This window comes from Cherax quadricarinatus, chromosome 7 (assembly GCF_038502225.1).
Source record: "Cherax quadricarinatus isolate ZL_2023a chromosome 7, ASM3850222v1, whole genome shotgun sequence".
Lineage (NCBI taxonomy): Eukaryota > Metazoa > Arthropoda > Malacostraca > Decapoda > Parastacidae > Cherax > Cherax quadricarinatus.
In genome coordinates, this window is record NC_091298.1 from 63,208,412 (window position 1) to 63,228,018 (window position 19,607).

The following is a 19,607-nucleotide window of genomic DNA, read 5'->3' on the forward strand; positions in this document are numbered from 1 at the left end:
GTCCGGCCTGCCGGTTTCCCTGAACCCCTTCATAAATGTTACTTTGCTCACACTCCAACAGCACGTCAAGTATTAAAAACCATTTGTCTCCATTCACTCCTATCAAACACACGCATGCCTGCTGGAAGTCCAGGCCCCTCTCACACAAAACCTCCTTTACCCCCTCCCTCCAACCTTTCCTAGGCCGACCCCTACCCCGCCTTCCTTCCATACACTCTTGAAGTCACTCTGTTTCACTCCATTCTCTCTACATGTCCGAACCACCTCAACCCTCTGGACAACAGTTTCGGTAATCCCGCACCTCCTCCTAACTTCCAAACTACGAATTCTCTGCATTATATTCACACCACACATTGCCCTCAGACATGACATCTCCACTGCCTCCAGCCTTCTCCTCGCTGCAACATTTATCACCCATGCTTCACACCCATATAAGAGCGTTGGTAAAACTATACTCTCATACATTCCCCTCTTTGCCTCCAAGGACAAAGTTCTTTGTCTCCACAGACTCCTAAGTGCACCGCTCACCCTTTTCCCCTCATCAATTCTGTGATTCACCTCATCTTTCATAGACCCATCCGCTGACACGTCCACTCACAAATATCTGAATACATTCACCTCCTCCATACTCTCTCCCTCCAATCTGATATCCAATCTTTCATCTCCTAATCTTTTTGTTATCCTCATAACCTTACTCTTTCCTGTATTCACTTTTAATTTTCTTACTTTGCACACCCTACCAAATTCATCCACCAATCTCTGCAACTTCTCTTCAGAATCTCCCAAGAGCACAGTGTCATCAGCAAAGAGCAACTGTGACAACTCCCACTTTGTGTGATTCTTTATCTTTTAACTCCACGCCTCTTGCCAAGACCCTCGCATTTACTTCTCTTACAACCCCATCTATAAATATATTAAACAACCACGGTGACATCACACATCCTTGTTTAAGGCCTACTTTTACTGGGAAATAATTTCCCTCTTTCCTACATACTCTAACTTAAGCCTCACTATCCTCGTAAAAATTCTTCACTGCTTTCAGTAACCTACCTCCTACACCATACACCTGCAACATCTGCCACATTGCCCCCCCCCCTATCCACCCTGTCATACGCCCTTTCCAAATCCATAAATGCCACAAAGACCTCTTTAGCCTTATCTAAATACTGTTCACTTGTATGTTTCACTGTAAGCACCTGGTCCACACACACCCCTACCTTTCCTAAAGCCTCCTTGTTCATCTGCTATCCTATTCTCTGTCTTACTCTTAATTCTTTCAATAATAACTCTACCATACACTTTACCAGGTATACTCAACAGACTTATCCCCCTATAATTTTTGCACTCTTTTTGTCCCCTTTGCCTTTATACAAAGGAACTATGCATGCTTTCTGCCAATCCCTAGGTACCTTACCCTCTTCCATGCATTTATTAAATAATTGCACCAACCACTCCAAAATTATATCCCCACCTGCTTTTAACATTTCTATCTTTATCCCATCAATCCCGGCTGCCTTACCCCCTTTCATTTTACCTACTGCCTCACAAATTTCCCCCCCCACTCACAACTGGCTCTTCCTCACTCCTACAAGATGTTATTCCTCCTTGCCCTGTACATGAAATCACACTTAGATGAAAAACATTTTCCAATTATTGCATAGTAACTATTTAAAATGTTTGTCAGGTAGAGCTGGTGTTTACCCCTGAGGGTGGTCAGCCTCAGAGAATGAAGGTGTTTGATTACAAGACTGGAGGTGGTGTTGCCATGGCCATGTACAACACTGACGAGTCTATCCGTTCTTTTGCCCATGCTTCTTTCCAAGTATGTAACCTTTTTTAATTTGTTTGATAATTAAAAGTCTAGTGATAGTTATAAATATTGTTAATGTGATATTTATCAGTGATTCATTTTCCCAGTTTTAATTGTTGAAACTAACACACTTCTATCTATAGGTTGCAATAGCAAAGGGGTGGCCACTTTACATGTCAACGAAGAATACTATCCTCAAGAGGTATGATGGGCGATTCAAAGATATTTTTGAGGAAATTTATCAAGCAGAGTACAAGGTAAATATTTAATTCTAAGCCATTTTGATGTGGACTGAAACTAAGTTTCACAAGCTTAGTTTATTACCTTTTTGCCTTGTAAATTCCAAGCTGAAGCAGCTTAGTGTATTTGTATGCTGAGAATGCACTTTTCATTCTATAGTGAAGAATAGTCTCTTAAAACTATGTACAGGTGCTCCTTGACTTATGATGGTCAGACTTGTGATATTTTGACTTTTTGATAGTGCAAAAGCAGTTACTTTGGAGATGAAAGTTGAGATAATTACCCCCACATGAAGGCAGCAAGTCTGTAACTTGTATTCAAGTAATTATTCATTTTTATATTCATTGACGGTAGTTATTTATTTAGCATATCATATTCATATTCAATTTGTGATATTTTTGACTTAAGATTTGTTTTTTTACAACATGCTGGCTGTCTCCCATTGAGATAGGGTGACAAAAAAAAAAATCTCCATTCACGCACACCACTGTCTTTGCAGAGACGTGCAAATACGACAGTTAAAATGTTGCTCCTAACAACAGATACCCCAAACCCCCTCATTTAAAGTGTAGGCATTGCACTTTCCCACCTACAGGACTCGAATCCAGCTAACCGGTTTTCCTGAGTCCCTTCACAAAATGTTGCCCTGCTGACACTCCAACAGCTTGTTAAGTTACAAAAATCATTCGTCTCCACTTGTATTTAATGTGCTCACTCATGCCTCCTGTATGTCAAAGCCCCTTGCACACAAAACCTTTTACCCCCTCCCTCCAGCCTTTCCTATAATGACCTCTACCCCTCCTCCTCTCTACTACAGAGTAATACACCCTCCAAGTCATCCTATTTTGTTCCATCTTCTGTAATAACCAAATCACCTTGACAACCTCTCCTCGGCCCTCTAAATAATACTTTTAGTAACGTCACACCTCCTAATTTCTACACTGCGGGGTTAGGGGTCATCCTCGAAAAGGTTGGAGGGAGGGGGTAAAGGAGGTGTTGTGGGCGAGGGGTTTGGACTTCCAGCAAGCGTGCGTGAGCGTGTTAGATAGGAGTGAATGGAGACAAATGGTATTTGGGACCTGACGAGCTGTTGGAGTGTGAGCAGCATTAATATTATTTAGTGAAGGGATTCAAGGAAACCGGTTATTTTTTCATAACCAGACTTGAGTCCTGGAAATGGGAAGTACAATGCCTGCACTCTAAAGGAGGGGTTTGGGATATTGGCAGTTTGGAGGGATATATTGTGTATTTTTATACGTATATACATTTTTTTTTATTTATTATCACACTGGCCGATTCCCACCAAGGCAGGGTGGCCCGAAAAAGAAAAACTTTCACCATCATTCACTCCATCACTGTCTTGCCAGAAGGGTGCTTTACACTACAGTTTTTAAACTGCAACATTAACACCCCTCCTTCAGAGTGCAGGCACTGTACTTCCCATCTCCAGGACTCGAGTCCGGCCTGCCGGTTTCCCTGAACCCCTTCATAAATGTTACTTTGCTCACACTCCAACAGCACGTCAAGTATTAAAAACCATTTGTCTCCATTCACTCCTATCAAACACGCTCACGCATGCCTGCTGGAAGTCCAAGCCCCCAAGTCCAAGTCCTGCCCCTATTCTGGGCACCTCTGCAAAAACAGTGATTGTGTGAGTGAGGTGAAAGTGTTGAATGATGAAAATATTTTCTTCCCTGCCTCGGTGGGAGACGGCCGACTTGTTGGAAAAAAAAAATTCTCTGCATATGTACACCACATGTTGTCCTTAGACACGACATTTTCACTGCCTCCAGCCTCCTCCTCGCTGCAACATTTGCAACCCATGCTTCACAAAGTGGTCTTCAATGCCGTAAAATACAGTATTTTTTCCCTCTTTAACTTTGTTTCACCTAGAACCAGGACATCCATCTTTTCGCTCATAACATCCACAATCATCTTTCTTATCTGCAATATGTACATGCACATTCAAACATCCTTTTTATTTTTAGTAAGCTATATGGGAGAAGGGTTTACTAACCTATTACTCTTAGCATTTTAATTGACTTTTACAAACACAGTGGGTTTGTCAGAACTTAACTCCATCATAAGTTGAGGAGCACCTGTACAGTTTTGCCATGCAAATGTGGAAGAAAAATAATCCCTCTTCCTGGACCTTTCAGAAACAATTTGATGCAAAGGGCATTTGGTATGAGCATCGCCTCATTGATGATATGGTAGCTCAGGCTCTGAAGTCTTCTGGTGGTTTTGTATGGGCTTGCAAAAATTATGACGGTGATGTCCAGTCAGATGTTGTTGCTCAAGGTTATGGTGAGTGAATATTAGGTTCTAGTTTGTAGTATGTCATAAATAAACAGTTATAGTTAAGCTGCTATTTGGTAATTTAGTATAGCTGAAAACTTAAAAAATATTATACAGTGAATATATGTACTGTATTAAAATACAGTAGTTAAAACTTTTTGAACTTTATCCGACAGGTTCACTTGGTCTTATGACATCAGTTCTGATGTGTCCAGATGGCAAGACAATAGAATCTGAGGCTGCCCATGGGACAGTGACGAGACATTACAGAGAGCACCAAAAGGGCAACAACACTTCGACAAACCCTATTGCCTCCATCTTCGCTTGGACCAGGGGTCTTGAACATCGTGCCAAGTTAGATGGAAATTCCGAGCTGGCCAGGTAATGTCCTGCCATGATAATGATATTTAAAGGTTGGCTTTTGGCATTAGTTCAGAATGAGACTATTAAGTAATGTGCATTCTTGCAGGGCTGGTAGTCCTTTAATCCTGTGAATGTGTAAGATGGTAGGTATATCTTAAGCTTCTTGCATTCACTATACGGTTATACTTTCCTGTGTTTCTTGACACACTTACTAATCCTGTAATATTTCCTTTCCAATTTGAGGCTTGGTCCGAGAAAGCTCTGAAAGGGAAGCAATTCCTTGAACTAATAGATATAGTCATTGCAATAAATTGTTTAATTTTACATTAATATATATATTCCGTTAATGTTTAAGAAATTTAATGATTTGTTAAACCTACAAGCATGTAGGTTTAAAGTGTTGACTGAATTGAGCTGCATGTTAGAAACATTCTTGCATATAATAGCATGTGTTTAGTATGCAAATGTAAATTCTTTACCTTCGATGAATGGAGTTGTCAGAGCTGCAGTTGGTCTAATAATTCCAAAATACACAGTTCCCACTCAAAATGTAAAGCCTTAGTGCTAGTAAATATATTATTATTCATTATTTTGTATTAATAGTACTACTACTACTACTACTGTAGTTAACATTGATAAGTAAAACTAAATAATTATGATCTAGTAAAGAAAACTAGACAAAATTGTGGTAGTTTTCAGTTGTGCTGGGAAAGAAAGTACGAATACAGAAAAGTAGAGAAAGTACAGCAGATTAGACTGCTTAAATACAAATAGATTAAAATGCTTAAATTTCCAGAGCTTGTGGCAGGGTATACCATAGGTGAATCTCAAAATGAGATGTGTGTGTGTGACTAGGATTATCACAGGTCAAGCATAAGGAAGAGTAGCTAATAGAAAAGAAATGAGACCATTACAAGGCCTTCAGAGAACTTACCAGGGAAACTAACAGAAGAGAAGCAAATACATACAAAACATGCTTAATGTAGTTTTTTGAAAGAAACTACTCAATGTGAAGAGACTGATTAGGAGAGGGTGATTATTGTTGGCAGTACTCTTGGATAAAATGCTAGAAGCTACAAAAATGAAAACACAGTATAGGCATACAGCCCACCATATAACATGTTTGACAAAATAATTTGACAGGGTAATGAGGGACTACACGAAGAATAAGAAATACCGAGGCTGTAAAAATTTAAAAGTACGTATACGTTATTCGAAATGGAAATGAAAATTAGACATTTTGGTATTTTGGACCATTAGTGTTCTCATTGTAAACCTTAATTTCATAACCTCTGCTAACACTCGACTTATACAGGACTTTCACGCAAACATCCCTACAAACTGTTAAAATGGGATTCTTGAAAATGGTATACAATACTAACAAGTTGATGATTGACGTATATGCAACAGTTGGGTATCCTTATTATAAGCTGAAGCGTCTCGCCTACACAGTAGGCTTATTCAGTCAAATACAGAGGCACCAGGTGTAGTAGCAAAACAAAGATGTGATCAGTCCATCGACCTTGGAAAAATAGTATGAGGTGGTCAGTCCCTCAACCTGGATTAGTTCAGCTTCCTCTGCATTTGTATTTGACTAAAGATTCTGAACTGTTGCACATATGTCTTAGTCATCAAACTTAAATGTCATTCTGTACCAATTTCAATGTGTAAATTTTAGTTCCAAGAAACTTGTGGTTGGCTGTGCCATCACTGATATTTCTAGTCGTCTAACACAAAGAATTGTTTCAGGTTTGCACAGTCACTGGAGAAGGCTTGTGTAGACACAGTTGATGCTGGTCACATGACGAAGGATCTTGTTGGCTGCATTCATGGCATAAAGAATGTAAAGGATGGGATGTACTTGTACACAAACGACTTCCTTGAAGCTATCCGTGAAGATCTAGCAAAGAAAATGTCTGCCTAAAGCCCTTAATTTCATAAACAGGAGTTTAATAAAATCAGCATCACTAGGCCAACACAAACATGAATGCCACTTGGAGTCTGAACATAACCTTGCTGGATGGCATTTTAAAATTCTGAATATATGTCTAAGCATAATAGTTGAATAAATATCAGTTTTTCAAAATCAATTTCATAGTGTTAAAAAAGTAAAATTGTAGCGCTGCGGTCACTTAAGCAATGATAGTGGCTGCAGTTACAGTATTTCCCCTTTTGTTGGCTGAATGGGATGACTTGATGTTCGTCGAACTGTGATATTTTTTTTTCTTGGGGCTTTGTAAAATATTTATGGATATTGGAATCATCTGGTAGCTACTGAACTTTTCTAGCTGTAGTTATGCCATGTACAAATTTTGATTAAAAAAAAAAATTGCACAATTGGTACCGAGAAATTTTTAATGGTTACTTAGTACCAGTTTTGCACTAAGATCCTTTTTTCCTGGTAGCTGACACTCCAAGTTGTGTTTTCCTAAAGTAACCTGTCAGTGAGCAGTACAAATAAAGCAATGGTGTATCTTTGAATGCTGTTGTGAAATGGTAGCAACATTATTCTGAAAGTCCATATAGAATTGCTGTAGTTTTTTGAGTTCGTCTATCTACATTTAAAATCATTGTGAACCGAGTTAAGTGGGGAAATTCCATTGTAATGAATAAATGCTGCATATGGACAGAATAGCCAGTTTAGAAATACTGTTTTTAAAGAAAAAGCATTTTAATGCAAGGTAAATTTATCCCTCAACTCTTTATTTTAATACAGTATTTTATTTATACCTAAATTTAAAAAATGTTGTGCTGTGCAAATGTATATCTTGAACAACTAAAGAACTGAATAGAGTTGAAGTCATTCCAGTGTAAATATTTACCGAATCTCCCGAGTTTTTCTAACCTGCATTTACAAGAGGTGCAAAAAAGTGTGACTTGATGCCATCCACTGTAGATGCCTTGCAATAATTTAATAACTCACTAACGGTGATTAATAAAATTTAATGTTCTTTGAAAATAAAGCAAACAGAAATTATTGCTATGGCAAAAAAGTATTGCAGAGTAGGTCAAAAGACCTTGAAATGCAAGTTCTAGCAAGACAACTTATTCCTTGCAGCATGCTTCTGGCCTTAGTTTTTATCCCAATCTTAATTCATTCTTTGATCCAATCTCTTGAAACTTACTTTTGCTGATCATCACTCTATGTTGATGACTTTGCTATTGCTTGTGCAGGCACTGACTGTCATCTTATTGCAGTTTCTCTCCAGCATGTGGTCGACCGTGTTTCCACTTGGGCCACCACGCATGGGTTTAAATTTTCAAGTACCAAAACTCGCCAAATTACTTTCACTAGACGCTCTGTTATCTCCGATCAACCTTTGTATCTCTATGGCTCCCGTATCCCCGAACGTGATAGTCAGGTTTCTAGGCCTTCTCTTTGACCGTCGGTTATCCTGGAAACCTCGCATAACCTCTCTGAAGGCAACTTGTCAGAGCCGGCTAAACCTTCTTAAAACCCTTGCTCATCTTTCCTGGGGAGCTGATCGTCGAACTCTGCTTCGCCTACATTCAGCCCTCGTTTTATCGAAACTCGATTATGGTGACCAGATTTATTCCACGGCCTCTCCTGCTACTCTCTCTAGCCTTAACTCTATCCATCACCAAGGATTACGTTTGCCTTGGTGCTTTTCGCTCTTCCCCTGTTGAGAGCCTCTATACAGAAGCGAATGTTCCATCCTTGTCTGATCGTCGTGATGCCCATTGCCTTCGCTACTATGTACGCTCTCACGATCTACACAATCCTTCCATTTATAGAATGGTCACCGATATTAGTAGACATTCTTTATTCGTTCGCCGTCCGTTTGCTCCATCCCTTTTCTCTTCGCCTACATTCACTCTTGTCTTCCCTTCAGTTACCACCTTTATATGTTCATGTAGCATCTCACTTTTCCCTACCCCCCTGGGAAGTTCCAGCTGTTCGGGTCTGTTCTTTCTCACTCCCTTGCTCGAAAGCTCAACTGCCTACGGTGGCTTCCCGCTCTTTTTCTTGATCACTTCCACTCCCATTCTCATGCCACCGCTGTGTACACAGATAGCTCTAAGTCTTCAGACGGCGTCGGATTCGCAGCAGTGTTTCCAGACAGCGTCGTGCGGGGACATTTACTATCTTCAGCTAGCATTTTTACTGCTGAACTGTATGCCATTCTTGCAGCACTTATTCGTATCGCATCTATGCCTGTGTCATCATTTGTAGTAGTCTGACTCCCTTAGTGCTCTACAGGCTATACGAAAATTTGATACATCTCATCCCCTAGTTCTCCGTATCCAACTTTGGCTACGCCGTATCTCTACCAAACATAGATATTGTTTTTTGTTGGGTCCCTGGTCATGTCGACATACAGGGCAATGAACAGGCAGACACTGCTGCGCGGTCAGCAGTACATGACCTACCAATTTCCTATCGAGGTGTTCCATTTCTGGACTATTTTGCTGCAATAGCTACCCACCTTCGCACCCGTTGGCAACAACGTTGGTCAACTCTGCTCGGTAACAAACTTCATTCTATTAAACCGAGCATAGGTTACTGGCCGTTTTGTCATCAGTGCCGAGGTTGGGGGACAACTCTCTCCCGCCTTCGCATTGGTCACACTCGTCTTACTCATGGGTATCTCATGGAGAGGCACCCTGTTCCTCTCTGTGAGCAGTGTCAAGTTCCAGTATCGATTAGCCACATTCTGTTAGACTGCCCTCTCTATCAACGAGCACGCAGAATTTACCTCCAACGTCGTCTTCGTTCTACTACTCTCTCTTTACCTTCCCTTCTTGCTGATGGACCCTCCTTTAATCCTGACTCTCATTGACTTCTTGACAATGACTGATTTACTCCACAAACTCTGATGATACTTTTCGCACTCCCCTCAGCCCTTTCTAGTTCAGTCTCTTGCTGCCCTTTACCCTTTCACCATCCACTGCCCCGCTGTTATCCGTAACCTATTACTCATCCATCTCCCTTTTGCCACCTGATGCCCTCGCTTTCCTTCCTGCCCTGCAGCGCTGTATAGTCCTTGTGGCTTAGCGCTTCTTTTTGATTATAATAATAATGATGGTCAAAATAACAGTGCTGGTAGTTGACATTTGAAGTTTGAAATGTTTTGATGCATCCTGGGCCACATGAAACGTGTCTAATTTTGCTGACTCGGTTGATGGCTGGCAATGAATTTGACACAGCATGTGGGGGGGGGGGGGGTAAAAGGCTTTGGACAGTTTTACTGGCTGTGATTCATTCATGCACTTAGCATGTACAGGTCATGGTAGTTAGTGTAAATTTGATTGTTATATTTGACTGACAATAGAGCCTAGAATGGACACTGCGATATGAGACCTAAGTTTTATTTGCTTTGTAATTTATATATGTACTGGTAATGATAGTATAAATTTAATAGTTAAAAATGGCATGGTCAAAGCAATAGAATAACACCATGGTTGTACTGCAGCTACCCTCTCTCTCTCCTTTGATGAACCAGAGTGCCTTCTCTTCCCAAAGTATTATGTCTATGAATTAGCATGGCGGTGGCGTAGTTTGCCGTGGAATCTGGATTGCCTAGGGATGTCCCGATCCCTCTCCGGTATCCCGGAGTAGCTTTGGGTGTCTTTTGGGCGACGGGTGTATCTCTGGAAGCCACCTTTCGGATTCCGGGGGTGGTGGCTGAAGGAGGTATGCTTTGTGGCGGATATCCGGCCGCCCTCTCTTTTGTCCACCGAGGTAGCTCGGCAGATGTGAGGTTGCTATCCCGGATTGCTGGTTTACTGGCATGAAGGGTAGGGTATGGCACGGGTTCCATGCTGCATCTGCACTACTAGCGGTGTCGAGTCCTCTTGGGCGCGGAGGGAGATTTCCGGCCCTTTCATTCCTCCTGGGAACTATTCCTCCCCGCTCCCCCCTTTTTTTATTCTTTTTTTTGTTTTTATTTTCTTTTCTTCTTTCTTTTTTTTTCTTAAAAACAAAAAGCAAAGGAGTAACCTAACCATGGCAGCCCTAGTCCATGAAACCACTACCCCCGGGCCCCTTCTTGATACCGCACCCCATTCTGACCCTGCCTTGTGTTTAGACCACTCTTCGGACACTCCTGATGCCCCTGTACCTCTTGCTGGTGCTGTTTCCTCACCCGCTTCAGGTACCGGGGCTTCGACTGACTCCTTCGATTTGTCTGAACTCCGCTCTCCTTTGACTATGCTTCCGGCTTCTCCCTCTACGGTACGGCAATTTTCGAATCGCCCACCCATTTCATGCCGGACAAACTCCGGTCCTACTCCTAAACGCCAACGTCAATCTCCTGATGATGCTCCGTCGTTACCTTCCCATTCTACTCGGAAACGACCGACACGTCAAGCACTCCCTCTCCACGCTCAGTTTCGGACCACACAATGGACTAAATTCTTTACTTTAAGACCAACTTCTTCTTCTGCCTACCTTTCTGACCATAGTATTGCCAAAGCGCTCCTGCGTCATGTTGGCAGAGATATTTCATTTCACGCTCTCAGGAGCGGTACGCGCATCGTCACTGTCCAGAATGCTACCCAAGCTCATGATCTTTCTCTCCTTTCGAATATCGATACTACTCCTATCACTATTGAAAAACATCTTTCTCTCAATTCTTGTAGTGGTACTGTCATTCTGCCCCATACCATAGTCCAACAGAATTTCCAGTCATGTGGCAATGACATTTTTGAACAGCTGGAACTCCAGGATCTCCCAATCCTCAAAGTAGACACTTATGTCCTTCCTGCCCGGGGGCGGAGACGTTACCCTTGCAATGTGGCTCGTTTAACTTTTGACAGCCGAGAACTCCCGTCCTCTGTATATGTCGCGGGACATCGGTTACAAGTTCGAAAGGTGATACCTACACCGCAACAATGTAGAAATTGCTGGCGTTTTGGTCACCCAGCGAAATATTGCAGATCTATGGCCGAATGCCCAGTCTGTGGTGCCGACAACCATTCTAATCCATCTTGCAGTCAACCTCCATCTTGCCTTAATTGTAATGAAGCTCACCCTTCGTACTCCCGCCGTTGCCAGGTCTACTTAAATGAACGTGAAATCCGTTGCCTCAAAGAGGCAGAAGGTCTCCCTTATGCTATGGCAGTTACTCATCTCCGCCTCCAAGGGAGACTACCCCGTGTTTCTTATTCTCGTGTTTCCAAACATCCCCCCACTTCTGGGGTCCCATCTTCTGCAGCCTCCTCTGTTGTTACCCCTCCCATAGCCATTACGGCATCTAATCCTTTTGCTGTCCTTGGCTCTGACGTCCCGACTACAACTCAGTCTGTTCTCACATCTTCGCGTCCTTCCTCACAAGCCCCAGTATCGACAAGACCTCGTACGACACCTAATACCAATCGCCCCTCTACTCAGAAGTCCAAAAAATCCACATTGCTCAAATCTTCTTTGCCCCTTCCTTCCCTTCTTCCACCTCCACACGTTACCTTTCCAGTCTCTGTACCTAGTTCTTCCCCTCTCTCTGGCTCTATTACAAGTGTGGAGATTCACCCTCCTCCTCGTACTATGCCTTCCACCCCCGTCCCCTCCCAAGTTTCTCCCTCTTCTGTCACCTCCCAGGTTTCTACCTCTTCTGTCCCCCCCCACACTTCATCTCCAGTCCCTTACACTTTTCCCTCCCCCTCTACTTTGGTACAGTCCATTACTGTCCCAATCTTTACTCACCCTCCTCCTCCTATCTCCAATATGGTTTCCCATACATCTTTGAATTCAGAAACACTTGAAGCCATTTCAGAATATATTGCAGAGACTAAACCTTCAATGGACACTGATTCACTTCCTGTTCCTTCTCTTCCCTCTCCTCCATCTTCACAACCCCATTCTTCGCAACGCTCCGTTCCTTCGCTACTTGAACATCTTCCAATGCCACCACACGTTGACTTTTCTAACCCCTCTAGTCCGTAGGTGCCTTTACCTACAGATTCCTGATATTTTCTTCATCGCCAATCATGGCCTATTTACAGTGGAATATCCGCGGCCTCAGGGGTAATCGGGGTGAGCTTCAGATGTTGCTTTCCAGGTTTTCCCCTGTTGGTGCTTGCTTACAAGAACCAAAATTACACTCGGCTGTTTTCCAACCTATCTCAGGCTATAATTTATTGTATTCTTCGGATCCTTTCTCAGATGGGACCTTTAATGAAAGTGCCCTTCTTCTACGCAATGATATTCCGTACTGTCAACTATTTGTCCATACCTCGCTGCATTACACTGCAGCCCGTATCCACTTGAATAAGTGGTTTACAATATGTTCTTTATATCTCTCTCCTTCTCGAGCATTTTCTATCCCAGACTTTGCCTTTCTTGTTTCATCCTTACCACCACCACTTCTGTTACTTGGTGATTTTAATGCCCACCATTTCCTCTGGGGGGGGTCTCATTGTGACTCACGTGGCATTCAGTTGGAGGCTTTTCTTGCCTCTCACCCCCTCCATGTTTTAAATACGGGTACTCCCACCCATTTTGATCCTCGTACTCATACTCTCTCTTGCATCGATCTATCAGTCTGCTCTTCCTCCACTGCACTAGACTTCACCTGGTCTGTTCTACCAGACTTACATGACAGCGATCATTTTCCGATCATTCTTACTTCTCCTTCCTATTCACCACCTTCCCGTAGCCCTCGCTGGCAATTTGATCGGGCAAATTGGGATCTTTACTCACACCTCACTGCTTTTAGTGAGGTTCCTTCTTCATCCTCCATTGATGAGCTCCTACACATCTTCTCGACATCAGTTTATACCGCGGCTTCTCATTCTATACCCCAAACCTCAGGCAGGCATTCTCAGAAGTGCGTGCCTTGGTGGTCTCCTGCTTGTGCTCGTGCAGTACGTTTGAAACGTGCTGCATGGGGCAGGTACCGGTACAATAGAACCGCTGAGAGACTTGTTGATTTTAAGCAGAAGCGTGCGATCGCTCGCCGTGTCATCCGTGAAGCTAAACGCACTTGTTGGCGAGACTATGTTTCCACCATCACCTCTGCTTCTTCTATGAGTGCAGTCTGGAAAAAAGTGAGGAAATTGAGTGGTAAATACTCTCCTGACCCGGCTCCTGTTCTACGGGTCACTGGTGTTGATATAGCAAACCCTCTCGACGTTGCCATTGAACTTGGCACACATCTGGTCCGTATTTCCCGAGGGCTCCATCTATGCCCCTCGTTTCTTTCCTCAAAGTCTGCCAGAGAGTTAGTACCCTTGGACTTTTCTTCTCTCGGAGAAGAACAGTATAATGTGCCTTTTACACTTCAAGAACTGGAGGCAACGCTCTCAGCTTGCCGATCATCGGCAGCTGGGCCTGATGACATTCATATTCGTATGTTACAACATTTACATCGGTCAGCCCTTGTAGTCCTCTTACATCTCTTCAATCTTATTTGGGCACAAGGAGTTCTTCCCCAGCTGTGGAAATCTGCCATTGTTCTCCCTTTCCGCAAACCGGGTACTACAGGACATGATGCCTCCCACTATCGCCCCATCGCTCTTACAAGTGCAGTTTGCAAAGTGATGGAACGCCTCGTAAATCGACGTTTAATGTGGTATTTAGAGACTCACAACAGTCTCTCCGCTAGTCAATATGGCTTTCGTAAGGGTCGTTCTACCATAGACCCCTTACTACGCTTGGATACGTATGTTCGTAATGCCTTTGCGAATAATCACTCAGTTATTGCCATATTTTTTGACCTTGAGAAGGCATATGACACAACTTGGAGGTATAATATTTTGGCCCAGGCCCATTCCTTAGGCCTCCGAGGCAATCTACCATCCTTCCTTAAGAACTTTTTAACTGACAGACATTTCCGTGTTCGAGTCAATAATGTTCTTTCCCCGGACTTCGTCCAAGCTGAAGGTGTCCCTCAGGGATGTGTTCTAAGCACAACACTTTTTCTCCTTGCTATAAATGATTTGGCCTCTGTTCTTCCACCCAATATTTGGTCATCACTCTATGTTGATGACTTCGCTATTGCTTGTGCAGGCGCTGACTGTCACCTTATTGCAGTTTCTCTCCAGCATGCGGTCGACCGTGTTTCCACCTGGGCCACCACACATGGGTTTAAATTTTCAAGTACCAAAACTCACCAAATTACTTTCACTAGACGCTCTGTTATCTCCGATCATCCTTTGTATCTCTATGGCTCCCGTATCCCCGAACGTGATACAGTCAGGTTTCTAGGCCTTCTCTTTGACCGTCGGTTAACCTGGAAACCTCACATTACCTCTCTGAAGGCAACTTGTCACAGCCGGCTAAACCTTCTTAAAACCCTTGCTCAGCTTTCCTGGGGAGCTGATCGTCGAACTCTGCTTCGCCTACATTCAGCCCTCGTTTTATCGAAACTCGATTATGGTGACCAGATTTATTCCGCGGCCTCTCCTGCTACTCTCTCTAGCCTTAACTCTATCCATCACCAAGGCTTACGTTTGTGCCTTGGTGCTTTTCGCTCTTCCCCTGTTGAGAGCCTCTATACAGAAGCAAATGTTCCATCCTTGTCTGATCGCCGTGATGCCCATTGCCTTCGTTACTATGTACGCTCTCACGATCTACACAATCCTTCCATTTATAGAATGGTCACCGATATTAGTAGACATTCTTTATTCGTTCGCCGCCCCTGTTTGCTCCGTCCCTTTTCTCTTCGCCTACTTTCACTCTTGTCTTCCCTTCAGTTACCACCTTTATATGTTCATGTAGCATCTCACTTTTCCCTACCCCCCTGGGAAGTTCCAGCTGTTCGGGTCTGTTCTTTCTCACTCCCTTGCTCGAAAGCTCAACTGCCTACGGTGGCTTCCCGCTCTCTTTTTCTTGATCACTTCCACTCTCATTCTCATGCCACCGCTGTGTACACAGATGGCTCTAAGTCTTCAGACGGCGTCGGATTCGCAGCAGTGTTTCCGGACAGCGTCGTACGAGGGCATTTACTATCTTCAGCTAGCATTTTTACTGCTGAACTGTATGCCATTCTTGCAGCACTTATTCGTATCGCATCTATGCCTGTGTCATCATTTGTAGTAGTCTGACTCCCTTAGTGCTCTACAGGCTATACGAAAATTTGATACATCTCATCCCCTAGTTCTCCGTATCCAACTTTGGCTACGCCGTATCTCTACCAAACATAAAGATATTGTTTTTTGTTGGGTCCCTGGTCATGTCGACGTACAGGGCAATGAACAGGCAGACACTGCTGCGCGGTCAGCAGTATATGACCTACCAATTTCCTATCGAGGTGTTCCATTTCTGGACTATTTTGCTGCAATAGCTACCCACCTTCGCACCCGTTGGCAACAACGTTGGTCAACTCTGCTCGGTAACAAACTTCATTCTATTAAACCGAGCATAGGTTACTGGCCGTCTTCTTGTCATCAGTGCCGAGGTTGGGAGACCACTCTCTCCCGCCTTCGCATTGGCCACACTCGTCTTACTCATGGGTATCTCATGGAGAGGCACCCTGTTCCTCTCTGTGAGCAGTGTCAAGTTCCAGTATCGATTAGCCACATTCTGTTAGACTGCCCTCTCTATCAACGAGCACGCAGAATTTACCTCCAACGTCGTCTTCGTTCTCCTACTCTCTCTTTACCTTCCCTTCTTGCTGATGGACCCTCCTTTAATCCTGACTCTCTCATTGACTTCTTGACAACGACTGATTTACTCCACAAACTCTGATGATACTTTTCGCACTCCCCTCAGCCCTTTCTGGTTCAGTCTCTTGCTGCCCTTTACCCTTTCACCATCCACTGCCCCGCTGTTATCCGTAACCTGTTGCTCATCCATCTCCCTTTTGCCACCTGATGCCCTCGCTTCCTTCCTGCCCTGCAGCGCTGTATAGTCCTTGTGGCTTAGCGCTTCTTTTTGATTATAATAATAATAATAATATGAATTAGCAATTCCCAAAGAATGCAATGAACTCTGTAGGACTGAATGACTTTAGTTCAGAGCCTTCTTTGTATAGGTTTAGCACAGAATATAATTTGCATGAATCAGCAACGTCTTTCTTTTAAACTGGCGTACTGAATGACCTGTAAAGGTTTAGTACAGTAATTCTATAATCAGTATTTAAAAATCTTCAAACATTAAACAAAGTTGGACTGGACTAAGTCACCTGTCTTGGTGAATGTGCATCACAGGAAAAATGGATGGCAGACGTTAAAGCAATATAACTCGACAAATTATCCAGCATAAGAATATCAGAATTAGATCCGAGAAAACTGACAGAGGACCTGTGACCAGCTTTGAAATCTCCCCCCCCCCCTTCCTCTAGAGCTAGGCTTGTCAACCCACTAGAGTTCATCAGATCCAAAACCTCTTGCAAAATGCAAGGGCCTTTACCCTGTACAAGGCTGAATAAAGGTGGTCATCCAGTGGCTTTGACTATACTACATTGTATTTACCCCTCGATTAAAACTTACCTAGTACAAAAGGTTAAGCCACTCTGCCAGGTGTTCTGCAAGGATTATCAGGTCACACTTGGTCCACCATATCCTAATAGGGTGTCCTGGCTATCAGTGGGCACTCAGAATTTACTTCCAAACATTGACTAGCTGAAAGTTGCACCTTTGATATATTGTGAACATAATCATCTATTATACGAGCTGTATGACCCCTATGGGTTACGCTCTTAGCCCTAAATATAAACTAGGAATCGTATTGTTCACTAAACCCTGTGGGTCAAATAGCATTGGTGTAATGTGTAAAGGTAGGGTAAATGTTTAGCTAACAAAGATGAACTGGTATGCCAGGAATCAACTTCTCATAGACTCCTGTAATCCCCGGTAACCTCCAGATCACCCAATATACCTTAAGATCCAGCTTCCAATGGGTGGAGTGACTACTACTAACAAACTATGCTAGAACAGAAGTGCAAATATCCCTAATAATAAGACCAAAATGAAAAAGGGTTTTGGGTATTCAGATCTGGTCTAATCCATCAGATAGTCCCTTTGCCACAAGGGACCCCTCTACCTTGGAACTGGCACGTGGATAAGTGAAAACTGCCGATGAGTGGAAGAGCTTTTTTCAATATTAAATACACAGCATTGTGTGACCCTGGTAGGTTTAGCGCTTTGTTTTGATTTTAATAATTCAATATCGAAAGTTTAAAATGCCCGGTAATGTGTTCACAATATCATATATATGTGCTCAATACAACTAGGCATAAAAAAAAATATGGCACCAATCAAAACCGGCGGAAAAAACACCATGATGAACAATGGCTTGATTAAAAACTAAAATACAGTGGACCCCCGCATAACGATTACCTCCAAATGCGACCAATTATGTAAGTGTATTTATGTAAGTGCGTTTGTACATGTATGTTTGGGGGTCTGAAAGGAATAATCTACTTCACAATATTCCTTATGGGAATAAATTCGGTCAGTACTGGCACCTGAACATACTTATGGAGTGAAAAAATATCGTTAACCGGGGGTCCACTGTAGTGGGATGCAGAAGAGGGAGCTGAAAATCCAGGGGCCTTCCTGCATTATATTTTGTACAATGGTCCTCTCAAGGAAGGTTCCTTGACTGGTGAGGGACTCTTGATCTAGAGAATTGGATCTGTGCTCCAGTTTTCTGAATTAGGCCTAAATACCTTCTACATCCCCCCACAGGCAATGTATAATCCTATGGGTTTAGCGCTTCCCCCTTGATTAGTATAATAATCCTTGCTCTGGTTCCCTGAATTGAGCCTGAATACCTTCCATCCCCCCACATGTGCTGCATAATCCCACTGGTGTAGCCCTCCCCCATGATTATAATAATCTTCCCTTCCGTGGACTGAACCTAATCGCCTCCCATTGCCTCAGAAACTCTATGACCCCTTCGTGTATGGGGGAGGAGGGGCACTAAATACATCATATTTCAATTCAATCAGTTTGAAAATTTGCAGGCTTTCTAACCTGCAGAATTGATTATCTGAATATTTTCACCACAGGGTACTGTACTTACAGTACAAATAAATCTGAGTGATTTGCATGGAGTTTTCAGTACCTGTTTTTATTTTGGCTTGGTGTGCAACCCCAACACTAAACAGGATTTTGTTCAAAATATTAATTTGATTACCCACACACTGAATAAGGAGAAAAAGATTAGTCTTACAAAAACTAATTAGATCAATATTCAGGAACAGTGAACTTCCAAGAACACAATTACCTGTGAATTTTGGGGCAGACTGTAGTTTATTATTTAATGTTGCATCTAATAAATGCAATAATTCACTACATAGATGTTCAAAAACTATTCCCAATCTCTGCCATATCTGGCAGCTCTTCCATGGATACCCCTCAAGGAAGGTTCCTTGATGTTGGTGAGGGGCTCTTGATTTAGGGAATTGGATCTGTGCTCCATTATTATTATAATCAAAAAGAAGCGCTAAGCCACAAGGGCTATACAGCGCTGCAGGGTAGGGAAGGAAGCAAGGGAATTGGATGGCAGAAGGGAGGGGGGATGATCAGCATGTTACAGAAAACAGCGGGGCAGGGGATAGTACGGGGGTAGAAGGTAGCAAGAGATTGAAGTAGAAAGGGCTGAAGGTATCAGAATTTGTGAAGTAAGTCAGTCGTTGTCAAAAAGTCAATGAGAGAGTCCGGATGAAAGGTGGGTCCATCAGCGAGAAGGGAAGGTAAAGAGAGAGCAGCGGAGCGAAGACGACGACAGAGGTAAATTCTGCGTGCTCGTTGATAAAGTGGGCAGTCCAACAGAATGTGGCTGACTGATAATGGAGCTTGGCAATTCTCACAGAGAGGAGCAAGACGCCTCTCCATGAGATATCCATGAGTAAGACGAGTATGGCCAATGCGAAGACGGGAGAGAGTAGTCTCCCAACCTCGACATTGGTGATAAGAAGACGGCCAGTGACCTATACTCGGTTTAATAGACTGAAGTTTGTTGCCGAGCATAGTAGACCAACGTTGTTGC

General features: G+C 43.1%; 2 protein-coding genes across 3 annotated transcripts in view; both read left to right on the forward strand.

Moving 5' to 3' along the window:
- LOC128686932 (isocitrate dehydrogenase [NADP], mitochondrial) overlaps positions 1-7,538 on the forward strand; it is a 46,980-nt gene extending 39,442 nt beyond the window's left edge. Inside the window, exons 5-9 of the mRNA XM_053774221.2 lie at positions 1,685-1,822; positions 1,954-2,067; positions 4,210-4,357; positions 4,525-4,729; positions 6,461-7,538. Coding sequence (XP_053630196.1) covers positions 1,685-1,822; positions 1,954-2,067; positions 4,210-4,357; positions 4,525-4,729; positions 6,461-6,635 — 780 coding nt within the window. The 3' untranslated portion in view covers positions 6,636-7,538. The remainder of the gene's footprint in view (positions 1-1,684; positions 1,823-1,953; positions 2,068-4,209; positions 4,358-4,524; positions 4,730-6,460) is intronic.
- LOC128687056 (synaptonemal complex protein 1) overlaps positions 1-19,607 on the forward strand; it is a 361,887-nt gene that overhangs the window by 270,002 nt on the left and 72,278 nt on the right. The window lies entirely within an intron of this gene.